Raw genomic sequence first — 21,982 nt, 5'->3', positions numbered from 1 at the left:
AAGCGCACTGTGACGCAGTCTGCCATACTTGCACTTCGCTGCTGTGGGCACCGGCTGAACCCAATCTGCCGTAGATCGTGTGCCTTAGCATGGCGCCCTGGCGTCTACCATGCCAATCGCGTACATTACTCCTGCACTGTTACAGAAATTTTCCAACAGCCAAAATGGGCGTTGTGACGAAAAAACAATGCCTTGTATAATTTTTTGGCTGTTCAAGTCCCAAGCCGTGTGGCTTCCGCACACACGCCTATCCAGGCAGGCTGTCGTCGCCGCTGGTCACGGCCACGACGGAGCACCCGCCCACGCAATAACCCCACTCTGTATCCTGCCCGCACAACTCTCAGGTACGGCACGGAGCCCTTTTAAACATTTCATAATACAAAAAATCTTCTCACTCGACAAGACGCAAACCGGTATCACTACACGTCGCGCAGGCCTTGCAAGTCTCGAAACTTAAACCTGAGGTGCCTCGCCAGCTGCCAGCCATCAAGGACTCAGCCCACTCAAAGTCATCTTCGCGCTCGATTATCTTCCTGTCCTGTGCAGACGAGTCACGCTTCCAAGCCAAAGCCAGCCTCCAACCCCCGTTCGCCCCGCGCAATGCCTGCCCCCTGTATGGTACCCTGCTTTCTCTTCATGCGAAATCTCCAGTCCAACCTCCCTTAATCCCAATCGCCCCAAATCCCCTCCACCAACCAACATCCTAGCCATGGCTGAGCTCAGTTTTGCCTGTAGCCAATGTACTTTGCCAGGGCGACCAGCGGGGCTGCCTTCACCTTGTCAAAGCCATCTAGCTGCTGGATGGCTTCGTTGATAAGTTGCTCTGCCACCTCCCTGGATTTCTCCAGGCCAAGCAGCTTGGGATAGGTCGTCTTGTTTACAGCTAGGTCCTTGGCCGCCGTCTTGCCCAGCTGCTCCGTCGTCTGGGTCACATCGAGAATGTCGTCAACAACCTGCAAGCCGGAGGCGAACAGCAAGGATCCAACAACCAATAATTAAGCGCCTGATCGTTACAAATGTTTCAACTGGCAATCTTTAGGACTCAACCAGCTCTGCACATAGGAAGGCTCGGTCCGCACTCATTTACAGACACACAATTGACGCGAGCAGCAGAAACAATGCACTATCACCTCAACCACAAGGAACGCGCAGCAAATCCCCTGTTGCGCGGCATAATGCACAATCGCATCCGTGTGGCTAGTCGAGTGCTCCAGTACAATGATCACAGGCAGCCCTCAATGTCATATTCCACTTCCGCCGTGTCTCCCCATGTTTAGCAGCCCTCCTCCTGTGCCTACCCACCCGACACTTCCCGAGTCCCACCTGGAAAGCCAGTCCGATGTTGCGAGAATACTTCCGCAGCTTCTCAATTGTGGCCTCGTCCGCGCCACCCACAATTGCGCCACATACCACCGACGCCTCTAGAAGCGCCGCAGTCTTGTGGAGGTGGATGTACTTGAGCACGTCCAGTCCCACTTCCTTGTCCTCCGACTGAATGTCCACCACCTGACCAGCTACAAGACCCTCCGCACCCGTGGCCCGGCCCAGCTCCATAATCACCTGGCGAGAAAAGGTTCAGGCAGGCGGGATGGGTCAAAGATGGAAAGCTGAGCTTCCAGAGCAAAGCAAAGGACACGACATGCGGCGCCAGCAATGACCTGTCGGTTCATAAGATTCGTGGACGGGAAGCATTTGGGAAGGGTCCATGCACAGGGGGCCACCAACGTAGCCCCCACAGAAATCGGCTGGCTGCAACCTGCTTTGAGACCATTCATTCGACTACCACGGCATGATACGGGTCACCCGACAGATTAGCATCCCACGACACGGAAGCAGCCCACAGCTGCTCCAACACCATTTGCTAGGCAGTAACGCCGTGCACGTCGCAGGTCAAGAGGACTTAAAAAGACTGCCGCTGGATCGCCCGACTGTCTCCAAACAACGCAGCAACCACAATTTTACGAAGCCAGGGCGCAGATAGCATTGGTTCAGGCGAATGTATGCACGAAACTTTGGATGTAGGGAAAAAATGTTAGCACGGCCACGACTAGTGTCACAGGAGGTACATTGACAGAGTAAGCGTGCTCACAAACAATGTCTCCGTAATACATGCCCGGCTTGTGCGCCTTCTGCGTTTTTTCGCAAAATTTGTTTGGTTCGGCAAGTCGATACTTCCATGGAACCCAGACTCACCAAACCCCTGGCGTCGGCATATCATGTGTACCCACCCACAATCCATGGATCTTTCCTCCTCAGTCAAACAAGTGATCCATTAGCGCAACCCACCCGCAAGACACGCTCCGCGCTAACGCCTTTCGTCGCCCGTGCAATATGTTCAAAGGCGTAAGTCAGCAGCGCGTCGCCTGATAGGATAGCAATGTCCTCGCCGTACACTTTGTGGTTGGTAGGGCGGCCGCGGCGGAAGTCGTCATTGTCCATAGATGGTAGGTCATCGTGGATGAGCGACATGGTATGAATCATCTCCATGGCACACGCAGCCGGCAGCGCGGCCTGCACATCGCCTGAGACATTAACGCACACACGCAAGAAAAGGCAGTACCGGGAAAATCATACGGTTTGTGAGCAGAAACGCTGCCCGACGCAAACAATCCGCTACGTCAGTGGAGCCGCTATGACGGGGTAAGACGGTAGGGCGCCTACTTGAATTGCAGTGACAGGCATTTGTTTCGTTAATTGGTGTCGTTAACCACTGGCTACTCTCCCAAATTTAAGAACGGAAGCCTGCTGAAGGATGGGCAGAAAGCGCTATGATAGCGAGGGGCGTGTCGCACGGTTGAGGTCAAGAGGTGTGTCTTGCCCGGCACCTCAAAGAGAAACGAGGCCGCAGGGGGATTCAGTGCACGTGCCAGGAATGCCAAGAAGCACGGGAGTCCGTTTCAAACTATCAGACGGCAAAATGCCTTGTAACGTTTTATAACCCCAGACCCTGTCGCTAAACGTTTTGTATTTTACCATCCGCATTGGAGGTAGTCAGCTTGCACAATGGTCAGGTGCCACAGTAACAGTCACCATCCTGTTTGGCGCGTTATCGACACCTGTGACGACTTACCACCAATAAGTTCGCAGGCCGCCAGGCACAGCGCTGGGCGCACCCGCTTTCCGCCAGCAAGCAGTGAGTACCTGCAACCTCAAGTACATCTACCGTTAAGAGTTGAAGACAATGGGTCGCGTTACGGTAGGGCTTCATGCGCAGTAAATGAAGCAAGAATGAGGAATACTCACCGCATACTCTCGTATAACGTATCAGGGTACTTTTGTGGCACGGCTTCGTCAAGGGCTTTGTTCACCAGCTTTGCACGGTCCACCATGTACTGGTTGAAATCGAACGACCCTGCTACGCTCCCGGAACAGGCGATATAAGGTCAAAAACGGTCCTTCAGATAGAATGAACCAGATTGGTTCAAAAGATCTTTGCGCGCAATAGAACGGCCGCCGCATGCTCACCAGGCTTCACCTCGACCTGCTCAGCCGTCGCGGTCGCAACTCGGACCACAACCCTTGGCACCGGAGAAACCTTCAGGTGGAATTGTGAGCATGTATGCCACGTATCAAATTGAAATACGGGTAACATCCCCGTGCATCAGGAAGTGATGTGGGTCGCACCTTAAGAAACTGACACGGTGATGGCTTTGGACCAAACGACCTGGCAACATGGCCTCGCCTGAGTGCAAATTAGCAATTGAGTATGTAAGCGCTGGTGTCTGAGAGCGCCTTGTCGCAAGAGGACACGTACCGCCGCGCCGAACAGCCGGCCTGACGCGCTGGGAGCTGCAGCTGCATTTGCCTATACACACGTAATTGTTGGCTTCGGCTCAGTCGCGCAAATCTAGGTGCGTTCAAGGTGTGGAAGGCTGGTAAGGTGTCACTCGGCGACAGAAGCCAGAAGCGGCAGCGTGTGGAGCGTGTCAAATTGACAATCTGGATGAGGTTCAGGGACCTCTAATAGACCATTACAGACTCACAGCGACTCATGTTCAGATCGAGCAAGCAGATTGTTATCGTACACCTCTGGTGTCCGAGCAGTTTTCCACTGGTTCGTTCCTTGTATGAAGGACACATACGTTTTGTAGTAAACAGTTGAAGACTTATACAACGTACAAGATTCTGGTAGCCCATTTGGTAGTTGGACTGAACGTCAGTACCGTTCTCGCTTCAGGTTGCCCGGCAATTTGGCGAAGCCAAGGCCTACCGCCATCATGCCGGGCAATGATAGGCTTTCGTGGTCATTCATAGGGTAAAGTGTTCAAAGTAGCCGCCAGGGGAGTAAGGAAAAATGTTTTGGAAGGTCACCGGTTTCACACAGCCATCTCCTGTCGAGGTGTGTTTTATGGCAAAGATAGACATGAACATATGTTAACTGTTGTGTGCTGGAGGTTGAAGACACGGCCGGGGCAACAACCGCGTGCAGCAAATCCTTGATAAGGAGGAGTTCACCCTTGAGGAGCTGTTGGAGGAGGACGACTTGGTGCAGGAGTGCAAGTCCTTAAATGGCCGGCTTGTAGCCTTGTAGGTAACGGGTCGGGCCTTGGATTGCTGTCGATCTTCCCTTTCTCCCCCGACACGCTCTTACTTTGCCATTACTGCTCTGCAGCCTGCGAGAACGGAGCACAGTGGAGCAGCTCATCAAGTATGAATGATGTTTGCAATAGTCGCCGCTGTTTACTGGCTATTATACTCGAATGGGGCCTGGTGCGCAGGTACATTGTTGAGCCGCCCGGGGAGCTGGATGATCCCAAGCGGACGTACAAGTGAGTGCATTTCGTCTAGTACAAGTTGGCTTGGTCCCCGTGCATCAGCTATAACAGCTTTGTTACTGCACTGGTGCAGGTATCCGTTTACGTCCTGCGAGGTTTTCTGTTGCGAGGTGGAGGCGGTCTTTAATACGCTACTGGAGGATGCCGACCTAATGCGGTTACTTTTCTCCCTCCTTGACGCGGACCCGCCCCTATCTTGCAAGACGGCAGGCTACTTCGGGCGCGTTGTCTCGCACCTGCTCCTCCGCAAGACCAACGAGATGATGCAGTACTTACAGGTAACCGGCTCCTGATAGCTAATACAGCTAAGCCGCGTGCCTTGCTCCTTCGTCGTGTACTTTGGTGAGCCCTTGTCTCTCTCTTCCGTTGCTCCCCGGGCAGGACAACCCACGCATGCTGGAGCTGCTCGTGAACCACGTAGACACCACATCCGTCGCTGAAATCGTCAAGCGCCTTGTTGGCGCGGACGACCAGTCCAGCATTATGTTCATGCCAACATACGCACAGTGGCTGGCGGATACACCCTTGGTCAACCTACTTTTGAACCGCTTGGGGTCTAGCCACTCAGTCGAAGTGCAAACTAACGCAGCCGACATTCTTTCGGCGATTGCACATACACAACCATCTCCGTTGGCCGCGAAGCTTACACGGGATGAGTGTATTGGGGCGCTGTTCCAGCATGCATTGCAGCCCGGGCGACAAGTGCTGGTGTCGGCGCTGGACGTTTGCATTGCCCTACTCGAACCAAAGCGCAGCAATCCCGAGTTGTTGACGGATGGCTCACCGTTCCAGGAGTCAGCGCGCCGGGCAAAGTCGGAGGCAGTAGCCGCCATTGTGAATCACTTACCCAGTCTGGTTGCGCTGTTGCAGCAGGATCCCGCAGCAACCCTTGACACGCCGTACGGGTTGCTCTCGCCGCCGCTGGGGCGAGCGAAGCTCAAAGTTGTGGAGCTGATGGCAGTGCTCCTTCGCAGCGGCGATGTGGTGGCGGAGAGGGGACTGATTGCAAGCAACAGCGTCCCCGTGTGCTTAGACTTATTCCGCAACTATCCTTTCAATAACCTATTGCATCATAATGTGACAGCCATGCTGGTAGCTGGTGTGGCTCAGCCGTCAGAGAACCTCATCCCTTACCTGTTCGAGCACTGCAAAATCTTGGACTGGATAACCACGCTGCCAACGGAAGTGCGGCCAGCGCCTCGGCCGGGCTTTGAAGCACTTGTTGCCAGCAAACCCGTGCTGCGCGCTGGATATCTCGGGCACGTTATTCAGATCGGGAGCACGCTGGAGGGCGTCGCTAACGCCTGCGCGGGTGTCGTAGCGCCGGAATCGGTCAACAAGGTGGCGGTGGAAGCCTACCTGTCGGCTCATGCAGGATGGCAGCAGTGGCTGGCCAAGGAGTTGCACCCGCGGCAGGAGGTGGAGAACGTCTCCAAGTGGCAGTGCGGGAGGCCAGCGGCCACGGACCTGGCAGGGATAGATAGCGACGGCGACGAGTACCAGGTATGTCGCTTTACAGTTGTCGCTTAGGTGGAGCTGACGTCTAGGCTTATTGACTGCCCTGTGGTGGTCAGATATGGGTGTGGATTATTTAGGTGTTCATGGGCGACATTAATTTGTACATGAGATTGGGATATCCTGAGGCATTGGCTTTCCTGATTACTATTTTCCCTGCTTAGCAGCAGGTTTTGCAGTTTCAACAATTTTTAAGTTGCACGCATTGCCTGTTTGGAACGCATTACCCTATTTCGAAGGGATTGATTTGTGTTGCTTAGGTTTCGCTACGTCTGCTGTTAACTGGGCGTTCTTCGTACTGACTACAGTTCTTGGATAAGACCAACTATGTGTTACTCCTGAATACATTTTCCTACAGAATGACATGGACTTAGGCGAAATTCAGGGCATGCAGCCAGCGCTCTACCACCGTTACAATGTCGTGGACGAGGGTGATGAGGACGAAGATGAGGATGATGACGATGCCGGATACAAGGGCACATCAATGTTCGATGCTGCCGCCAGCGGTGGCAATGGCATGGACAAGGCGGGTAGCGGTGTTGACGATGTAGCCAATGCCGACCTTAGTGAAGCACTCAGCGGCATGAACCTACGTGATCCCGAGCTTGGGGGCACGGCGCCAATGGAGGATACGGATGCCTCGACGTCTCACGGGCAAGGGCCGCGGATTGGTAAGGCACGCAGGAAAGGAAAGTTTCTTTGAAAAAATAGTGATGGTGCTCTCACGCAATCAAATACTTTTTCCGGAGGAGGTTTTGAAGTTACTTCGATCTCCGTTTGTGTTTTGGGAGTTTTTTGCCCTGTGATATGGCTGAGACGTGCTGAAGTATCCTGCAGCTATCGAATAAATAACATTGGGTTTTGGTCCCCTTGTTCAAGGTTCACATGTGCTTGCTGCTAAAGCTTCACGGTGGCCCACTGTGCAGGTGATGGGGCGTCTGGACAGGACGTGCATATCGATGACGACGAGGTGCTCTTAGCGACTAGCGATGACGACGAACCTGGGCTTCGTAGCGGCGGCAGTGGGGTCACGTCGGAGCCGGCTGATACGTCCGGTGAGGACGGGGATGCAGGGAACCCGGTAAGCAGCAGTACTGACATGGTCATGGCCGATGAGGAGGGTCTGGGTTCTGCAGATGTAATGCGAACAGCCTCCGCAACGCAAGCTGCGCCAGGGAATGAACTGTTTGGTGGGGATGGCGGCGGCTGGAAGCCGAATTGGCCGACGGAGAGCGTCAGTACGTCGTGATTAACCCTTAGCATTTCGGGCCATGTTGTGTCTATTACTCAGCTGGCTGCAATTGAATACCGTCAACTGCATTATGACGTGAACGTTTTTGAAACTTTTGTTGAGGCTTGGATTGTGGTGGCGATGTGGCCGGGTGTAGTGGGTGCTGAGGGCGTTGATCACGAGTGGAGTAGTTTAACCTAATACCATTACTAAGATTTCTGCCGGCGGTGAAGGATTATCGGCGTGGGTTGCATTCTGTCACGTGCATAGGGTTGGAATCCTCACCGAACATCGCCAGATTAACAATCTGGTCCATCCGATATTTACGGCCACTTGTGCATCTACGTTGCAAGCTGGCCCGGATCGGATTGCATGTTACGGTTGCACTCGATCGCTACCATGTATCTCAACGCCGTTGGACATGTCAACCGTGTCGGACATCAACATGCAAACCGGGGACATGGCCATTTTGCTCATAGGTCAAGCAGGTGTCCGTCTTAAATCCTGTTTAGGAAGACAGACAATCCGCATGCGTAAAGTTAGACTCGTCATCCTTATGTGGTTGCTATGTGGGCCATGCTCCACAGACGCCAGGACCTGATGACATTGTAAGTTTGACCCGACCTGTAAGGCTATCTGTCTGCTGCAAGCCCCACTGTACGCTGCGCAGCAGCCGGAGCAGCATCCACATCCACGCATGCCGAAGTTAGCATTGATATTATGATGGAGCAGTCCTTGATCCCTATATACTTCGCACCTATATCAAGCAATGATAGCCCGTTTATCCAAAACTTGTACCGCAAGGCGCAGACTGCAGCAATGTACCCGGCGACACCAGTACAGTGCAATTATTCCACCATGCACAATCCGACAGACCTAGTGACCCTGCTCATGAGCATCGATCGCTGCACAGCCGCAGAGCAACACCAGTCAATCGTCAAAAAGCTTATCCACGTTTTTGCTCGCGTGATTGCTCCTGCTGCTGGAATTCTGCCACAGCTTTACTAAGCGTCGAGCGCATGTGATCACACACTTGCTGCATGTCCTCGCAGGCCGCCTTTACGGCCTGCATGGCGGTAATCTGCCCTGCAAGGACGCAGCGACAAGGTTGTGAGCCATCGTCCCTAACAGGCACCACCCAGCCGCCCAGGGAACCCCACCTTCACCAGGACGTAATCATACCTGTGGTTTGCACGCGTAAGTTGACAAGCTCTTCTGAGGGGTGGGGCATGCTGTACCCGCAGAATGACACATGCGGACTGACGCGAGAATAGTAATAAGGAGGTTGTCCGTTACGGGTTATCGTCCAACAGTGAGGTTCCCATGCTGCAACCCTCAAAGCAACCCTCAACGCAAATGACGTACTTCTTGTTAAGGAAAAAACGGAGAGAATTTGCCAGGGTATGGTCCTCCTCCTCTATGCTGAACGTTGCAGCGAAAAAGTCTGTCGCCTCCGAGTCCATCGGGCTTACACGGCGTACTACGACTCGAACTCCTTATTGCAGAGAACTTCAACCCCCCTAAAACATGAGCAGGGTGATCAAACGAGAATGCTATATTATTTAGTCGTTCTTGGCGCAAGTTGGTATGTTTGGCTATGGCAGCCCAGGCAAGTGTATTAGTAACTAAATGCTGCGAAAAAGATAAACGAATTAGAATTGATCCTGCAATAAAAATGCAGAAGGCTTCCGTACTACGCGTACGGGAGGCCGCCTCGGCGCTCTCTAAACTCTCAGACTGGGTCAGGTGTAAGCTCTCTCTTACATCAATATTAATCACCATGGTGGCTTCTGGCCTGGCCGTAGGCCTAAACAAGGGGCATGTGGTCACTAAGCGGGAGCAGGCCCTGCGCCCCTCCCGGACCAAGGGGGTGAGCAGTTTAGGTGTACTTGCAGCCATCAACCAGTAGGTAGCTGAGGCTTGGGATATGTAACATGTTTTTACCGCGTCCTGTATTGCAGCGGCTCTCCAAGCGCGTCAAGTTTGTTCGCGAGGTGATTCGCGAGGTGGCTGGCCTGGCTCCATATGAGAAGCGCATTATGGAGTTGCTGAAGGTCGGCAAGGATAAGCGCGCTCTGAAAGTGGCCAAGCGGAAGGTAAATTGCTGGCTGTTTTGGCGGCTGCCGTCTCAAAAGGGCTTCTACTGGTTTTCTGATGCAAATGGATTGCTTGAAAGTTAAAAACTCTTATTTTAGGTTTCCTCCATGAATCCTATGTTCCGTGCTTTTTGCAGCTGGGCACCCACATCCGCGGCAAGCGAAAGCGGGAGGAGCTCGCTGGCCTGATGCGCAAGATGGCCAAGAAGTAATTGTGGATACTATTAACGATATTGTGGTCTTGTATGTAATACTGGAAGTCTACAATATACCGTGTCTAGTTCTCGTTGTATCTGGCTCAGTTCCGGCGCATATCCTGCCATGCTGGAATGTTGTGCTCGGAAGGGAGGCTGCATGAATACGGCCTGCTATGTGGGATAGAAGGGGGGAGGGGTAATTAGTAGTGGTCGTTACAGTGGAGCCTGACCGGCTCGTGTGCAACGCCTAAACGAGCGCCTACCGCACAACACTGGGTAATTACCCCGGGTCTTAAGAAAGTATACATTTGAAGACTGAGTGCGGAAATGGTTTCCGAGCTTCGTTGGAAAGCTTGGAAATGCCAGCAACATACAGCGTTGTACGGCTCACAGTTTTGAGACCGTATCCTGAGCTATGTGCGGAGTACCGAACAGGTAGCGAAATGCTCCTAGTGAGGTGGTGTGAGCATCTATCATCAGATTTCATACTGTATGGAAACTTGAAGTTCCCTAGGGTCGCTTAAATATAATTAAGTGCCCCGCGATTCAAGATATTAGGAAGAACAGCTTAAGCCGTCGAGAGGAAACTGTACCCCTAACAACTGGCCCCTCTGCCTGCCTGTTGTGGCATACCACGATACCAGGACTGTTCGCATTGGGTTGTATCGTCACTGCAAGGCATGCGTAGTGGGAAGCTGATTACAATTAAATGAAGCTTAGGAGAAAGCTCTTCCCAAGCGCCCCCTGGGTCACAGATGTCACTCTCCTCATGCCAGTCCTGTGGCCAACTAGATTTGTACACCTTTCCAGGTATGGTGAGATGACACACATGAGTGACGACCGCGCAAACTCTCCCATATTTCAGGTGGCTATCATGGGATAGCATTCCTGCATTTTCAAGTTGTCATAGTAATGCAAGGAGTAGGCCGAAATTGTGATCAGTATATGGTATGCATTTGTAACGGTCGACCGTATGAGGGAATTTGGCACATGTACATTTCGGTCGGCTGGTGCATCGGGCCCCTGTGTGACGGGCGTTTCAAAACAACATACTTGGTGCATTAATAACACGGAACTACTTGATTATGTGGTGTTCGAAATAATCCACTCAGTATATCTTGAGCGGGTGAAACTTCGGTCGGCGAAAATCACAGTCAGCAAGCGCTTTTACATAGTGCTCCTTACCAACTTATACGTCTGGACTGCTGCGCTTTCACAATAGTGCATAACATATTGTGGTTCTCGGCAACGACAGTCGCCCAATCGCATACAAACACTCAGGAGTCGATTGGGAGCCAGCCAAAGCCACGATGCTCAGCGCGGGTTCTTCTAAGAGCTGCTGCGTTCAGCGCGGTTGCAATGGACCCAAGCTTGTGGGTAACTAATTGGGGCTTGGGCTTGGAGGTTCGCCTTGCACTGCGGCGGCAAGCAGAAAGGCCGAGGTTGAGCGTTACCAACGCTTGGTGTGAAGAGTATGACATAATTTCCTGAAATACATTTTGCATGCTCTCTTGCTGCGCATAGATTGCCAGATCTTAATGATTTTCGGGGCGTTGTAGGCGTTATGCCGTCGACTCCAGGTGTTAACTCGGGTGTACCTTCTGCACGCCATGTGGCGCTGCTTCCTGTGCTACAGGCGACGCTGTCAAAGCTCGTGGCTGGCCATACTACCGGTCGTGCTGGCGTCTCGTGCCGCGCCGAGGTCGGCGAAACGAACGGCATCGTGAGCGGCCCCATTGCAGTCAACCCGTCCATGTCGCCCGCGCTGGATCCGGTGTCCGCGGCCTCTGATGGCTCCAAGGGCTCCAAGGCTGTTGATCGCAGCAAGGGCCTCTGGACCCGTTGCGATAAGTGCGGCACCATCCTTTACATCAAGCATCTGAAGGAGCACCACCATATCTGCTTCGGCTGCAACTACCACTTGAAGATGTCCTCTCAGGAGCGCATCAACCACCTCATCGATGCCGGCACCTGGCGCGCCCTAGACGAAACCCTCTCCCCCGTCGATCCTCTGGAGTTCACCGACCTAAAGCCGTACACGGACCGCATCAAGGAGGCACAGGAGAAGACCGGTCTGCAGGACGGAGTTCGCACTGGTACGGGACTCCTGCACGGCATTCCGGTGGCGCTGGGCGTCATGGACTTCACCTACATGGGCGGCTCCATGGGCTCCGTGGTGGGCGAGAAGCTCACTCGCCTGATCGAATACGCGACGCAGGAGGGCATGCCCGTTATCATCGTGTGCACCTCAGGCGGCGCGCGCATGCAGGAGGGTATTTTCTCGCTCATGCAGATGGCCAAGATCAGCGCCGCGCTGCACGTGCACCAAACCTGCGCCAACTTGCTGTACATTGCCATCCTCACCTCCCCCACCACTGGCGGCGTCACTGCGTCATTTGGCATGTTGGGTGACGTCATCATTGCCGAGCCACAGGTACGTGCGTGATGAGGTCGCGGGCGATGATGCGCAAAGCCTTGTATTGGGGGTTCGTTGGCGAACGGCAGGAGCAGTTAGGTGATGGCGAAGGGAGGAAGTTGAGGTACATGACGAGGGGTCTTTGCAGCGGATATGATTATGTGACGCTCTGGCACTGGTGTGCGCTCGGCGGCCTCGGGCAACACGGGTCGCGCGGGTGGACAATGGACAATCTCCCTTAGATTATCTGTTACAAATACGGAGGAAAGTTGGAATCCTTAGGGTGGTGGCTTGGTTGAAGGGAGCAGCCGTTCAGTCCGGATACGCGACCATCGTCAGATCAGGCGCGCCCTGGCCGCGCGCGGAGCAATTTCTGTCTCTGCGAATTGCAGTCCTCTCCCCTTTCCTGTGGCTCAATCCTTATGATGAATATGTTGCTTTCTGCCGTGATGCCCTCTTTTCCCGTCCCGCCCTCCCCAACTTGCCGATCGCTTTGCAGGCCATCATCGGTTTCGCAGGTCGCCGAGTTATCGAGCAGACTCTGCAGGAGCAGTTGCCCGACGACTTCCAGGTGGGTGGTCCAGGAGGGGTCCAGTGAGCTAAGTGAGCCATCCGGGCGGGTGGGGAGGTGGGCAGGTGAGGAGGGGGCTCCCAGCGGGGGCGCAAGGTCCTGTAGTGATGCGGACTGCTGGACTGCGGGCTCATTCCCCCGTCTACATGCAAGCAGTCGGCGCGTTGACTCATGCGGTACATGATTTACCCCACCACCACCGCCTTCCCCCCTTGCGGTATGGAGGTTGGTGTGGGGGCTCTCGGGGTAGGGATGGTGAGCATCGTGACTGCGCCACTATATCAGTGCACCACAGTATCTGATGAGCTGTGGGGGGGTTTTGAGTACTGGCGGGTCATCCGCAGCTGGGTGGGGGCGAGCCGAGGGATGGGGACGCGGGTAGCTTCGTTGGTTGCAGGAGAGGACCTGGTACGGGTTCCGCTGTGGGCTCCTGCGGTTCGTAGCCCCGGGATTTATTTACCCCCCGGCCTTCTTCTGCGGGGACGTATCTGCTGTGAGGCTCCTTGGTGCGGCTTCTCGCATCGCCGCCCGGGGCGGGGGCCGTGCGGCCTCGGGGAGGAGGGGCTGGGGACGGTCGAGGAGGAGGAGGGCGGGGGGAGGTCGAGGAGGAGGAGGGCGGGGGGAGGTCGAGGGGGGGCTGCCCAGCTATGGTGCTCTGGCGGCGGAGCAGCGGGGAGGAAGAGGGTTTCAGGCAATAAGCTCGGGTCAGGAAAGGGCTCGTTGGCTTCACTGCCCGACAAAGGCGGCTGCGGCAAACAGCTCTCCCCCGTGTGCTGCTGTGTTGCGAATCCCGGTTTGGTGATTCCCTCTCGCAACCGCCCACCGCCATCCCAACCGCTATCAGAAAGGGACTCATGTGCCCTTTCATGAGCTTCTGTCCCGTTCCGTCATGCTCACTCGCCCTCACCTCCCAAATGGCCGTGTTATGACTGATCCTCTTAGACCGCCGAATACCTCCTGGAGCACGGCCTGCTGGACCTGGTGGTGCCGAGGTCCTTCCTCAAGGGGGCGCTGTACGAGATCATTGACTTCTACAGGGCTGCGCCGTACAAGCGCCGCGGCACTATCCCGTACGGTGTACAGCAGGGCACGTTCCTCACGACAGAGGAGAAGGTGGGCCGGGAGACCCCGCGATCCGCCTCGTGGGTTTTCCTTTTGGATTGAGGGTCAGCAGCGGGGTTATTGGGGGGGGGGTCAGGGTGTTGCCACTGACACGGGATGGTCGTCAGGGCTGTGTGTCTGGGACTCGGATATGTACGGGAAATGAACACGGGATAACGGGGACAGGGGTGTGGCGACGGCATTAATTAGTGTTTTTTGGAGCTGTGGGACTGCCAAGCGTGCATTCTGGTGTGTGGGGGCGTGCGCGGGCCGTAGAAGCGAAATGGCGATTAGGCGGGAACAGCTGTGAGCAAGTTGCGGAGGTGGACCGGCGACCAAACACTCGCGTTGTGCATGTTGGCAGTTTAGTGGCGGGGTAGGGGAAGGGGCAGAGGGTGAGGTCATTACGGCGGCAGTGGGAGGCAAGGAGAAGGCCCAGGGCCGTTCTGATTCCCAAATGGGCTTATCCACCAACCGAGATGATGAAGGCCATCGTCTCTTGTCGCGTCGGTTTGTCAGTCTGCCACCCGACGACAGGGAGGCTCTGTGGTTCTAATAGTGTTGGGGGGAGAAATTGGGGGGACCTTCAATGCCGGTGATCTTTCTCCTCCTCCCAACCGGGGGTGATGTTGACCTGCCCATTTCTGCGATCTCACCTGGCCTTGCTTTGCGTTTGTCAATCTATATGTCCCCGGGTGTGCTCCTGTCGAAATGTCTGTCAGGTCCGGCGGCGGTGGGCGCAGTGGGGTCGCAACGGTAACGGCAACGGGAAGAGCGAGCAGCTCATGGTGGCTTCCGACTCGGCAGCCGTGTCGTACCGCGAGCTGGTCAACAGCTTCAGGTAGAGTTTTAAAGTTGGGAGGGTTGCGGAGGGGGGGCGTCTGGAACGATGAACGGGTGAGTACTGTACTTCTATAAATACCGACTGATTTCTTCCTCGAAGTGGGCGTGTGAGTCTGGGTCTGGGGGGATAACGTAGATGAATATGCCATTAGTCCTTTTGATCATTCCCAGGTTGTATGATTACTTCTTCGTCATCAACTTGGTCCGTATCAATATTGATTTTGTTTTCGAGCTGCTTAAGCCGTCGCCACGTTACTTAGCACTTATACTTGGCCTCCCACGGCGTTGATGCAAGGGCGTTGGTGGCTTCGGAGCCGGGCAGCAGCAACGGCGCCTCCCACGGTGCTGCGGCTCCCCTGGACCTCCAAGAGCTGCTGTCCGACCCGGAGGCCCTCCCTGCCGCCATGGACCTGGCCAAGGGCTCAAAGATCGAATGGATGCTGCGCACCGAGAAACTGCTCACTAAGCAGGAGCAGGAGGCCGAGTACGTCTTCCGCGTCAAGTGAACTATCCGCGAGCTATTTTCACGAACATCGTCAGCATTTTTAAATGTTACGATGAAGATTTCCTAAGCATGAGGGAGAGGGATGTAAGTGCGTGGCCTTTTCACACCTGCGAAAGGCCGTTACTCGCGCTGTTGGTGCACGGGAGCCGCTGCGCCGGCGGCAGTCGTTCGCGGGGTCAGGAAGACCCGCTCGCCAGGAGGGATCAGGGCCTTAACGAATTGCCTGAAGTCGCGGTCGCGGCCTCGAGGCCACTTATACAACTTGAACGATGGTCGATGAGAGAGTTCTGGGGCTCCGTTCCAGGGCTTAGGCATGAAATCGGCATGTATTGACTATGATGATGATGATAATGGCGTTGATGGTGATGTGGTTTTGGATGTGTGGCGATTCGGGCCTGAAGCGATTGGGCTCTTGTGTAACCGCTGGCGGGGTGGCTGCCGCTCAGCTCAGCTGGGAAAGAGGCATTCGAGCAGTACGGAAGGGGGCCCCTACAACTTGAGTTTTGGAGAATGGGAGTTTGTACGACGTGTTACTGTTTTTGTTTGAGAGGGGGTCTTCAAAGGAGAGCCGTGGGCGGTTGATTCGTGTCATATGATGTGGATCTGCGATGCTGTGGGTGTATGTATGCTGTCGATATGACAGTACAGCGCCTGTCCTGTGATGGTTGGGGAAGTGCTGACTCGGTAGACGAGTGAGGACGAGCTATACCGAGCTACCTATCCACCACCCGGGGGAACGGAGGGTATATGAAGAAAGCAGGAGGAGGAGATGCTATCAGCGAGGGCGCCGTGCGAGGTGGTCTCCACAATTTTGAAGCCTTGAGTGTTGCATGCTGTCACATATGTGTATGTTCCCTGTGTTTCGGAGGCTTTTCGTTTTCGTTATGATGGTAATAGTACTGCGTCACGCGTGCCATCAGGCGAGTCCTGAGTAGGCTACGATATATATGTGTGTGACTACGAACATGTTAATCATATCGCAGTGTAAATGTGAAACTTCTAAAAGCAACAAAAATTGCCATATGCACGAGCTTTGTCTCATATATCGATACGATCGTAGGCGCAGGGAACTTGCGAATGAAATCACTAACATGTAATAGTAGGCAGATGGCGGATGACAGCGCTTGTACCACAAACTCTGAAGATGCACATTCCAGAGCAAAGCAACGAGAAAGCCTAGCCGCTTATAAGGATTTCCAATGGAACGATTTTCATCTTAATTCTGACTCGCCCATCTTAACATATCCTCTATAAGCCTCGCCAGGCTGTGTGCCCGCTGGAGGGGGTGCTTAAGTCCTTTAGATAATTAAATAGCACGCAGTTGAACAGCAGGTTTGATAAGCGACGTCGTATACACTAATGGTTTTCCTGTAACATTTTTCTATAACTCCTATTTCCTACGGGGGTACTTGCGATAGATTGTCTAAGGAACTCCCTTGCACATTTTTTACACCAGCAGCCGTATGTAAATGCCACACCAGCCGGTTTTCACGACTGCCATGGTCATTTGCCGACTCGCTGCTTTGCACATTGTACACCTATGAATCACCATTGGTACTCCGGCATAAATAAGAGTACCAATATCGCAAGAACAGAGTTTTCGACAACAAGTGCTGCTAGCCATGTAGTGTGCCCGAAATCGCCGGCTAGTTCAAACCGATACGGCCAGAGAGGCAAAAACACAGCCGCCAGCGGAGGCACACTAAACGGCCGAGCCATTGACTATTTTGTATAATCCTAAGCCCCAGAACGACCACAATCCCCTCTTCTCCCGAGAAGGCCAATGCCTTGGGTCAGATCTTCAGGGAAAAATGGGACCTCCGAGCCAAACTGTAGTTAAGAGAGTGAAGGGCCGGCCATTGCTTAACGACCCCGTCGCCGCTCCCGCCGGGCGCAAGGCAGAGGTAATCCAGCTTCAACTGCGGGATCCGAGGACCCCATCAGCTGCCGACACCTATCGACAGCTGCTCCTGCTCGGCTGCATCTAACCCGACTTAATGAACTCGACGCCCTTCTCAATGGACGCCAGCAACTCGGGCATCATGGCCTTGAGCCCCTCCTTCTCGTAGTCGGATAAAGCGCCCAACTCAAACACCTTGTCCACACCTACATTGCGTAAAACAAGGCGAGAACATCAGTCGAGTAAAATATTGTAATATGAAATTGGGTCCCAAAGCAGTGGCGCAGCAACTGACACATAAGATCAAATCTCACAGCCATTACGCAATAAACTTCACCCATCACAGCCCTTTACGCCCGCATTAAGAGATAAAGCGACACGCAGATGTGAAACACTGCACTCACCCTCCGTGCTGAGCTTGACCTTCGAGGCGAAGTAGGGCGCGTCCGTGATGCTGCTCTCCACGTAAGTGCACTCCACAGCGGGGGTGCCATTTAGGCCCCGCAAGCAGGAGTCCGCGAACAGAGCAGCAGCGTAGGCCATTGAAAGCGTTGCAGAGCCCTGGAGAGTTGACGCAGGATAGCATATGTGAGACCAGCGGGAGCACGTAGGTGTGATGAACGAAGATTGTGTGTTTTAATGGTTTGAGCCGCAACAAAGTAACCGCCGATGGAATAACTTTTACGGATGCAAGCTGCGTAGTAGTTTTAGGATTTCCCTATTGAAATTGTAGCTTGATCTTTCAATCGGATGTCCATTATAAGCGTGGTGTCAAGAGCCCGTACAAATAAGCGGACGCTGCATTGGTAGTGAGCCGCTAGAACTGACTAGGTACGAGGTAGAACCTAAACACATAATTCCTTTCCAATGGTTGTGTGTACGAGATACGCGCGAGAACAGCTCATTCATCGACAGCCCGCCCGCGTACAGCACAAACATGCCCCGATCCCACCTTGCCGGCCTTGGCCTGCACCACCTCAGTGCCACCGTCCTGAGTGCGCTTGGTTAGGGCATCCAACACGTCGTGAGGCATGTTGACTTTCGGGGTGGCCTGCCATAGCAGAAAGAACGGGACGCGGATGGGTACACCGTACACGAGAGCAACGCCAAACAGTAATAGCTGTGCCGCAGGCAAGAGCAAATAAACATGGAGGTCGGTGCACGCACCTGCGAGAACAGCGGCAAGATAGTGACGCCAGCGTGGCCGCCAACTACGGGCACGTCCACTGAAGCGACATCCAGACCATTCTTCTCCGCATAGAATGTCTTTGCGCGGACCACGTCTAGGGTGGTCACGCCCATGACCTTCCGCTTGTCGTACACACCCATCTTCTTCAGCTGCTCAGCAGCGATTGGTACTGTAGAGTTGACCGGGTTCGAGATAATGTTCAGAAGTGCTCCGGGGCAATGCTTGCCAACGGCCTCCACCAAGTCGCGAACGATGCCAGCGTTGATCTATTGCGAACAAAGTCAGGTGTGTTATTGCGATTAATGCAAAGAACAGAGCATGCCGGTATAAGATACGGATACATTTCACAAAAACGCACCTTGAAGAGATCATCGCGGGTCATGCCGGGCTTGCGTGGCACACCAGCAGGAATGATAACCAGGTCACACCCACGGAGCGCCTCGGCCAGGCCATCCTTGTCAAAGCCCTATGTAGATCAATAGAAAAGAGGGAGTTTTAAGCCTGCACGGGCCCATAATCGGCCCAGAAAGAATCACCAACGACTCTGACCTTCGCCTGAGCCTTCGTGTTAATGTGGCTCACGTCAGCAGCCACACCAGGCGTCCCAATAACATCGTAGAGCGACAGCTGAGAAACTTGGGCGTTCATCTGCGCGAGGTTGGACGTTTTTGCGTTAGGCAATCACCGGAAGCGTCCGAAAGTCGAACTTTGGCGGGGAGACGGACCTTCATGAGCATCGACAGGGGCTGTCCGATGCCGCCAGCAGCACCAAGCACTGCCACCTTGCGGCCGGGGCCGCTGGCCGCAGCGGCAGCAAAGCCGCGCGAGGCGGCCTGTGCCCACTTCAGCAACGATGCACTCGACTGACTAGCCATGATCAAGTTATAGCGCAGCACAAGACAGACTACGTGGACCTGATGGAGCTTGAAGGTGGGAGGAGGAAGATATTCCCGAAGCGTACCGTCGTGCAACAATTCACGACAGTGCTGCACGGATAGTTTTGGTACCGCTCCAAAACTCTCTGGTTACTAAACCCTTTGGAAGTAGCAAATGTTTGCAGTTGATTCCTAAGGACGTGCACGTAGAGTGTCACTGTTTCGTTGTTTAAGTCGGCACGTGCGCTGGCAGTTTTGAGTCCTGCAGAGATACATGCACGGCAAAACGTGTATCGAGATGTGAGGAACTGTTCTGTGGTGCATCGACGCAATACTAAAGGTTTCGCTAGATACATGTCAGTCGCAATTCAGTCGGCCGATAGAGTTTCTAAACCACCTTATCCAGTAGGTGAAGTACTTAAAACTCCTTCCAGATACTACAACCTGACGCGCAACTTATCTCGCAAGGCAGACGAATGTGAACATTCCGTATGATGATACCGTTTGGAGTTTGGCAGGCCGAAGAGGCGCCTTGCCTTGATCATCGTACAATTTACCATGGCCATCGGCACGCAACCACATCACCGATATGCTTCCCACATCCTATACCCCACAATACTGTACATCACATAAGGACCAAGCGTATGCCGATCCGTTTGTTCCTTACAAGACTGATTAGGTCACCAGCACTGCGCGGAGATAACCCTTGTATTCCCTGGCAAGCCAAAATGGACACGCAACCCTCCATGCCGCCTCAGAGCGTCCTCCAACTCGTTCCCAGGTCCCCCATCGCATAGGGCCCGAGGCGAAGTCACATACGCACACCCATATTCATACCCACACCCACACCCGCACGGACATCCACACGCCCACAAGCACCTCCGCCCCTTTCTTAGCCCTATGGCCCCTCCTGCGACGGCCATCTACAACTGCACACACACACACACACACATACACACACACACATACAAACACACAAACACCACGGCATGTCGAGGTTGGGCCCATCTCACCCCTGCCCGGACACCGTCAAATCAAAGGGAGGTTCATTCCACATGTGCACAGGTCATCAGCAGCGGGTGGCGGTTATGTGGTTATGGTGGCGGTTATGGCGGTTACTTGGTGGCTCTCACCGAAATGTAGATTGGAACCGTTCCTTGATTTGTGCGATGGCCAAACCCGCGGGACTGCCCGCAGCCACTGCCGACTGGATACGAGCAAAGAGGTCGGAATCCTGCGGTATTAGTTGGTTAGTTGTTGGTTGGTTCGTTGTGGGTTGTCACGTGCCAAGCATGCAACCGACAGCCCAGAGCCATCCACGTACGCACCCAACCCCACACCCCACACGCATGCATGGTGGCGACGGCGGCCGAGTGGGTCATCCGGCAACAGGGGCAGAGGGAGGGAAAGTGTTAGGCGGTGGGGAGGGGAGGGGAAAGACGAGCCACGAACGAGTGAAGCTGCTGCCAAGGAAAGAGTGTACAAGAAGCAGAACTGACCAAAAAGCGTTCCTGAAGGCGGCGACCTCGGGATGGTGTAGTGATGATGATGTCGGAAAACTACCTACCTAGCCGCCAAGACTAAACTAAGCGCAGAGGAAAAGCAGTAATGCCAAGCCGTAAAGAAGTAAAGGTAGGTGTAGAGACGGCGGAAAAGTAGTAAAAAACTGCTGACGTGAAGCCGGAATAAAGTTTGCCGCCGGCCTGGCGGCGGCATTGACGAGGTTTGGCCAAGAACTGGCTGATTGGCTGGTAATAAGAAGATGGTGATATGCAAGTGCTCCTCCCAAGCCCCCAAAAAAATGCGCGACCAACCCGACCGACCCGACTATCCTACTCCGGCTACCCGACCGACGCAACGCGATAAACCGACAAAACTCAAACTCCTTCGGACTCACCTGGCCAGGCAGCAGAAGCAGCGGGCAAAGGCACATGCGAGGCAGAGAGGTGGGAAAGTTATGAGCAGCGAGCGATAAAGGTGGGGGTGGGGGGGTTGGGCGCTGAAGAGGGTGCAGCAGTACTCGAGGTGCAGAACAAGGTAGACCGGCGGAAGGGGGGGTGGACGCGGCAGCAGCGTCGCAGAAACGGTCAAAAGCCCATTAGCAAACTCACAAAAACCACAACTCTGTTCACCGACCGCTGTTGTGGAAAGGTTTCCACCGACACAAAGCTTCCCTGGGAGGAGATGGCCCTCCTCCCCACGGCCCAGTACGGCATGCTGTACCACTCCAACGCGGCTGGCAGTTGGCCGCCTTCTTACCTCCCCCGCAAACCTATTTCGAACTAAGCTCGACCCCCTTCCCCCCCGGCCCCACTTATATGAGGCACAACCCTCACCCGAATCCTCGCCGCCACCTCGGCTGCCTCCCGCGCCATGCCGAGCCCCGAGTACTCCTCAGCTTTGGAGGGACTGTCCGGGAGCCGGGCCACCAGCCTGTGTGTGTATGCGTATATGCATGTATATACGTGCATGACCGTGTGTGTATATGTGTAAGTGCATGTGGGGGCGTTCCCGGAAGGGCACACGGCGGGTGGTGGTGGGGGAGAGATGGGTGCGCGATTGGGATGGGTGTGACAGGGGAGGAAGGCGGATGGGTGTGACAGAGGAGGAAGGCCTCCTCCTCCTCTTCCTCCTCCTCCTCCGCCTGCCGGTTCAAGCCCTCCTCAATTCAGCACACCCACCGGATTCCCCCTTCACTTTCTCCCAGACGCCCCCCCATTCCCCCTCCCCCTCCCCCCTCCCCCCTCTCCTCCCCGCCCACACCGGCA

The 21,982-nt window shown here is 54.5% G+C and overlaps 6 protein-coding genes across 6 annotated transcripts in view; 2 read left to right on the top strand and 4 right to left on the bottom strand.

Moving 5' to 3' along the window:
* Positions 1 to 125: 125 nt before the first annotated feature.
* VOLCADRAFT_109214 (uncharacterized protein) lies at positions 126 to 5,608 on the bottom strand (the record flags this gene model as incomplete). Its single annotated transcript, XM_002953422.1, has 6 exons — positions 126 to 953; positions 1,324 to 1,560; positions 2,287 to 2,522; positions 3,071 to 3,141; positions 3,244 to 3,355; positions 5,560 to 5,608. The coding sequence occupies 6 exons, from the start codon at positions 5,606 to 5,608 to the stop codon at positions 720 to 722; spliced, it is 939 nt and encodes a 312-aa protein (XP_002953468.1). The 3' UTR covers positions 126 to 719.
* Positions 5,609 to 8,467: 2,859 nt separating this feature from the next.
* Positions 8,468 to 8,984, bottom strand: VOLCADRAFT_63657 (uncharacterized protein; the record flags this gene model as incomplete). Its single annotated transcript, XM_002953421.1, has 3 exons — positions 8,468 to 8,607; positions 8,704 to 8,780; positions 8,887 to 8,984. 3 exons carry the CDS (start codon positions 8,982 to 8,984, stop codon positions 8,468 to 8,470), a joined length of 315 nt encoding a protein of 104 aa, XP_002953467.1.
* Positions 8,985 to 9,284: 300 nt separating this feature from the next.
* rpl36 (component of cytosolic 80S ribosome and 60S large subunit) lies at positions 9,285 to 10,320 on the top strand. Its single transcript, XM_002953517.1, has 3 exons — positions 9,285 to 9,391; positions 9,483 to 9,617; positions 9,755 to 10,320. The coding sequence occupies exons 1-3, from the start codon at positions 9,302 to 9,304 to the stop codon at positions 9,827 to 9,829; spliced, it is 300 nt and encodes a 99-aa protein (XP_002953563.1). The 5' UTR covers positions 9,285 to 9,301; the 3' UTR covers positions 9,830 to 10,320.
* A 593-nt stretch (positions 10,321 to 10,913) lies between these two features.
* Positions 10,914 to 15,386, top strand: VOLCADRAFT_82311 (uncharacterized protein). The gene is made up of 6 exons (XM_002953516.1): positions 10,914 to 11,187; positions 11,451 to 12,248; positions 12,730 to 12,801; positions 13,744 to 13,914; positions 14,625 to 14,743; positions 15,041 to 15,386. Exons 1-6 carry the CDS (start codon positions 11,125 to 11,127, stop codon positions 15,249 to 15,251), a joined length of 1,434 nt encoding a protein of 477 aa, XP_002953562.1. The 5' UTR covers positions 10,914 to 11,124; the 3' UTR covers positions 15,252 to 15,386.
* A 1,204-nt stretch (positions 15,387 to 16,590) lies between these two features.
* On the bottom strand, positions 16,591 to 19,253 carry mdh3 (malate dehydrogenase). The gene is made up of 7 exons (XM_002953420.1): positions 19,065 to 19,253; positions 18,889 to 18,987; positions 18,698 to 18,805; positions 18,318 to 18,605; positions 18,103 to 18,201; positions 17,555 to 17,711; positions 16,591 to 17,356 (listed from the first exon to the last, which is right to left on the bottom strand). The coding sequence occupies exons 1-7, from the start codon at positions 19,212 to 19,214 to the stop codon at positions 17,235 to 17,237; spliced, it is 1,023 nt and encodes a 340-aa protein (XP_002953466.1). The 5' UTR covers positions 19,215 to 19,253; the 3' UTR covers positions 16,591 to 17,234.
* Positions 19,254 to 20,112: 859 nt separating this feature from the next.
* Positions 20,113 to 21,982, bottom strand: part of VOLCADRAFT_105988 (uncharacterized protein) — a gene marked incomplete at both ends in the record, with an annotated part of 12,811 nt that continues 10,941 nt past the window's right edge. Inside the window, 4 exons of the mRNA XM_002953419.1 lie at positions 20,113 to 20,143; positions 20,348 to 20,448; positions 21,112 to 21,213; positions 21,551 to 21,647. Of these exons, the coding sequence (XP_002953465.1) occupies positions 20,113 to 20,143; positions 20,348 to 20,448; positions 21,112 to 21,213; positions 21,551 to 21,647 (331 nt within the window). The remainder of the gene's footprint in view (positions 20,144 to 20,347; positions 20,449 to 21,111; positions 21,214 to 21,550; positions 21,648 to 21,982) is intronic.

This window comes from Volvox carteri, assembly GCF_000143455.1.
Source record: "Volvox carteri f. nagariensis unplaced genomic scaffold VOLCAscaffold_36, whole genome shotgun sequence".
Classification (NCBI taxonomy): domain Eukaryota; kingdom Viridiplantae; phylum Chlorophyta; class Chlorophyceae; order Chlamydomonadales; family Volvocaceae; genus Volvox; species Volvox carteri.
This window is presented reverse-complemented; position numbering and strand designations above follow the sequence as displayed.

Coding starts and splice junctions, on each gene's coding strand:
- VOLCADRAFT_82311 (XM_002953516.1), top strand. CDS start 11,125: ATGCTCAGCGCGGGTTCTTCTAAGAGCTGCTGCGTTCAGCGCGGTTGC. Junction 12,802..13,743: donor AGTTGCCCGACGACTTCCAG/GTGGGTGGTCCA, acceptor TGATCCTCTTAG/ACCGCCGAATACCTCCTGGA. Junction 14,744..15,040: donor GAGCTGGTCAACAGCTTCAG/GTAGAGTTTTAA, acceptor CGTTGATGCAAG/GGCGTTGGTGGCTTCGGAGC.
- mdh3 (XM_002953420.1), bottom strand. CDS start 19,214: ATGGCTAGTCAGTCGAGTGCATCGTTGCTGAAGTGGGCACAGGCCGCC. Junction 18,202..18,317: donor TCTTGCCGCTGTTCTCGCAG/GTGCGTGCACCG, acceptor CTGCTATGGCAG/GCCACCCCGAAAGTCAACAT. Junction 17,712..18,102: donor TGCAGGCCAAGGCCGGCAAG/GTGGGATCGGGG, acceptor TCAACTCTCCAG/GGCTCTGCAACGCTTTCAAT.
- rpl36 (XM_002953517.1), top strand. CDS start 9,302: ATGGTGGCTTCTGGCCTGGCCGTAGGCCTAAACAAGGGGCATGTGGTC. Junction 9,392..9,482: donor GCCCCTCCCGGACCAAGGGG/GTGAGCAGTTTA, acceptor CCTGTATTGCAG/CGGCTCTCCAAGCGCGTCAA. Junction 9,618..9,754: donor TGAAAGTGGCCAAGCGGAAG/GTAAATTGCTGG, acceptor TGCTTTTTGCAG/CTGGGCACCCACATCCGCGG.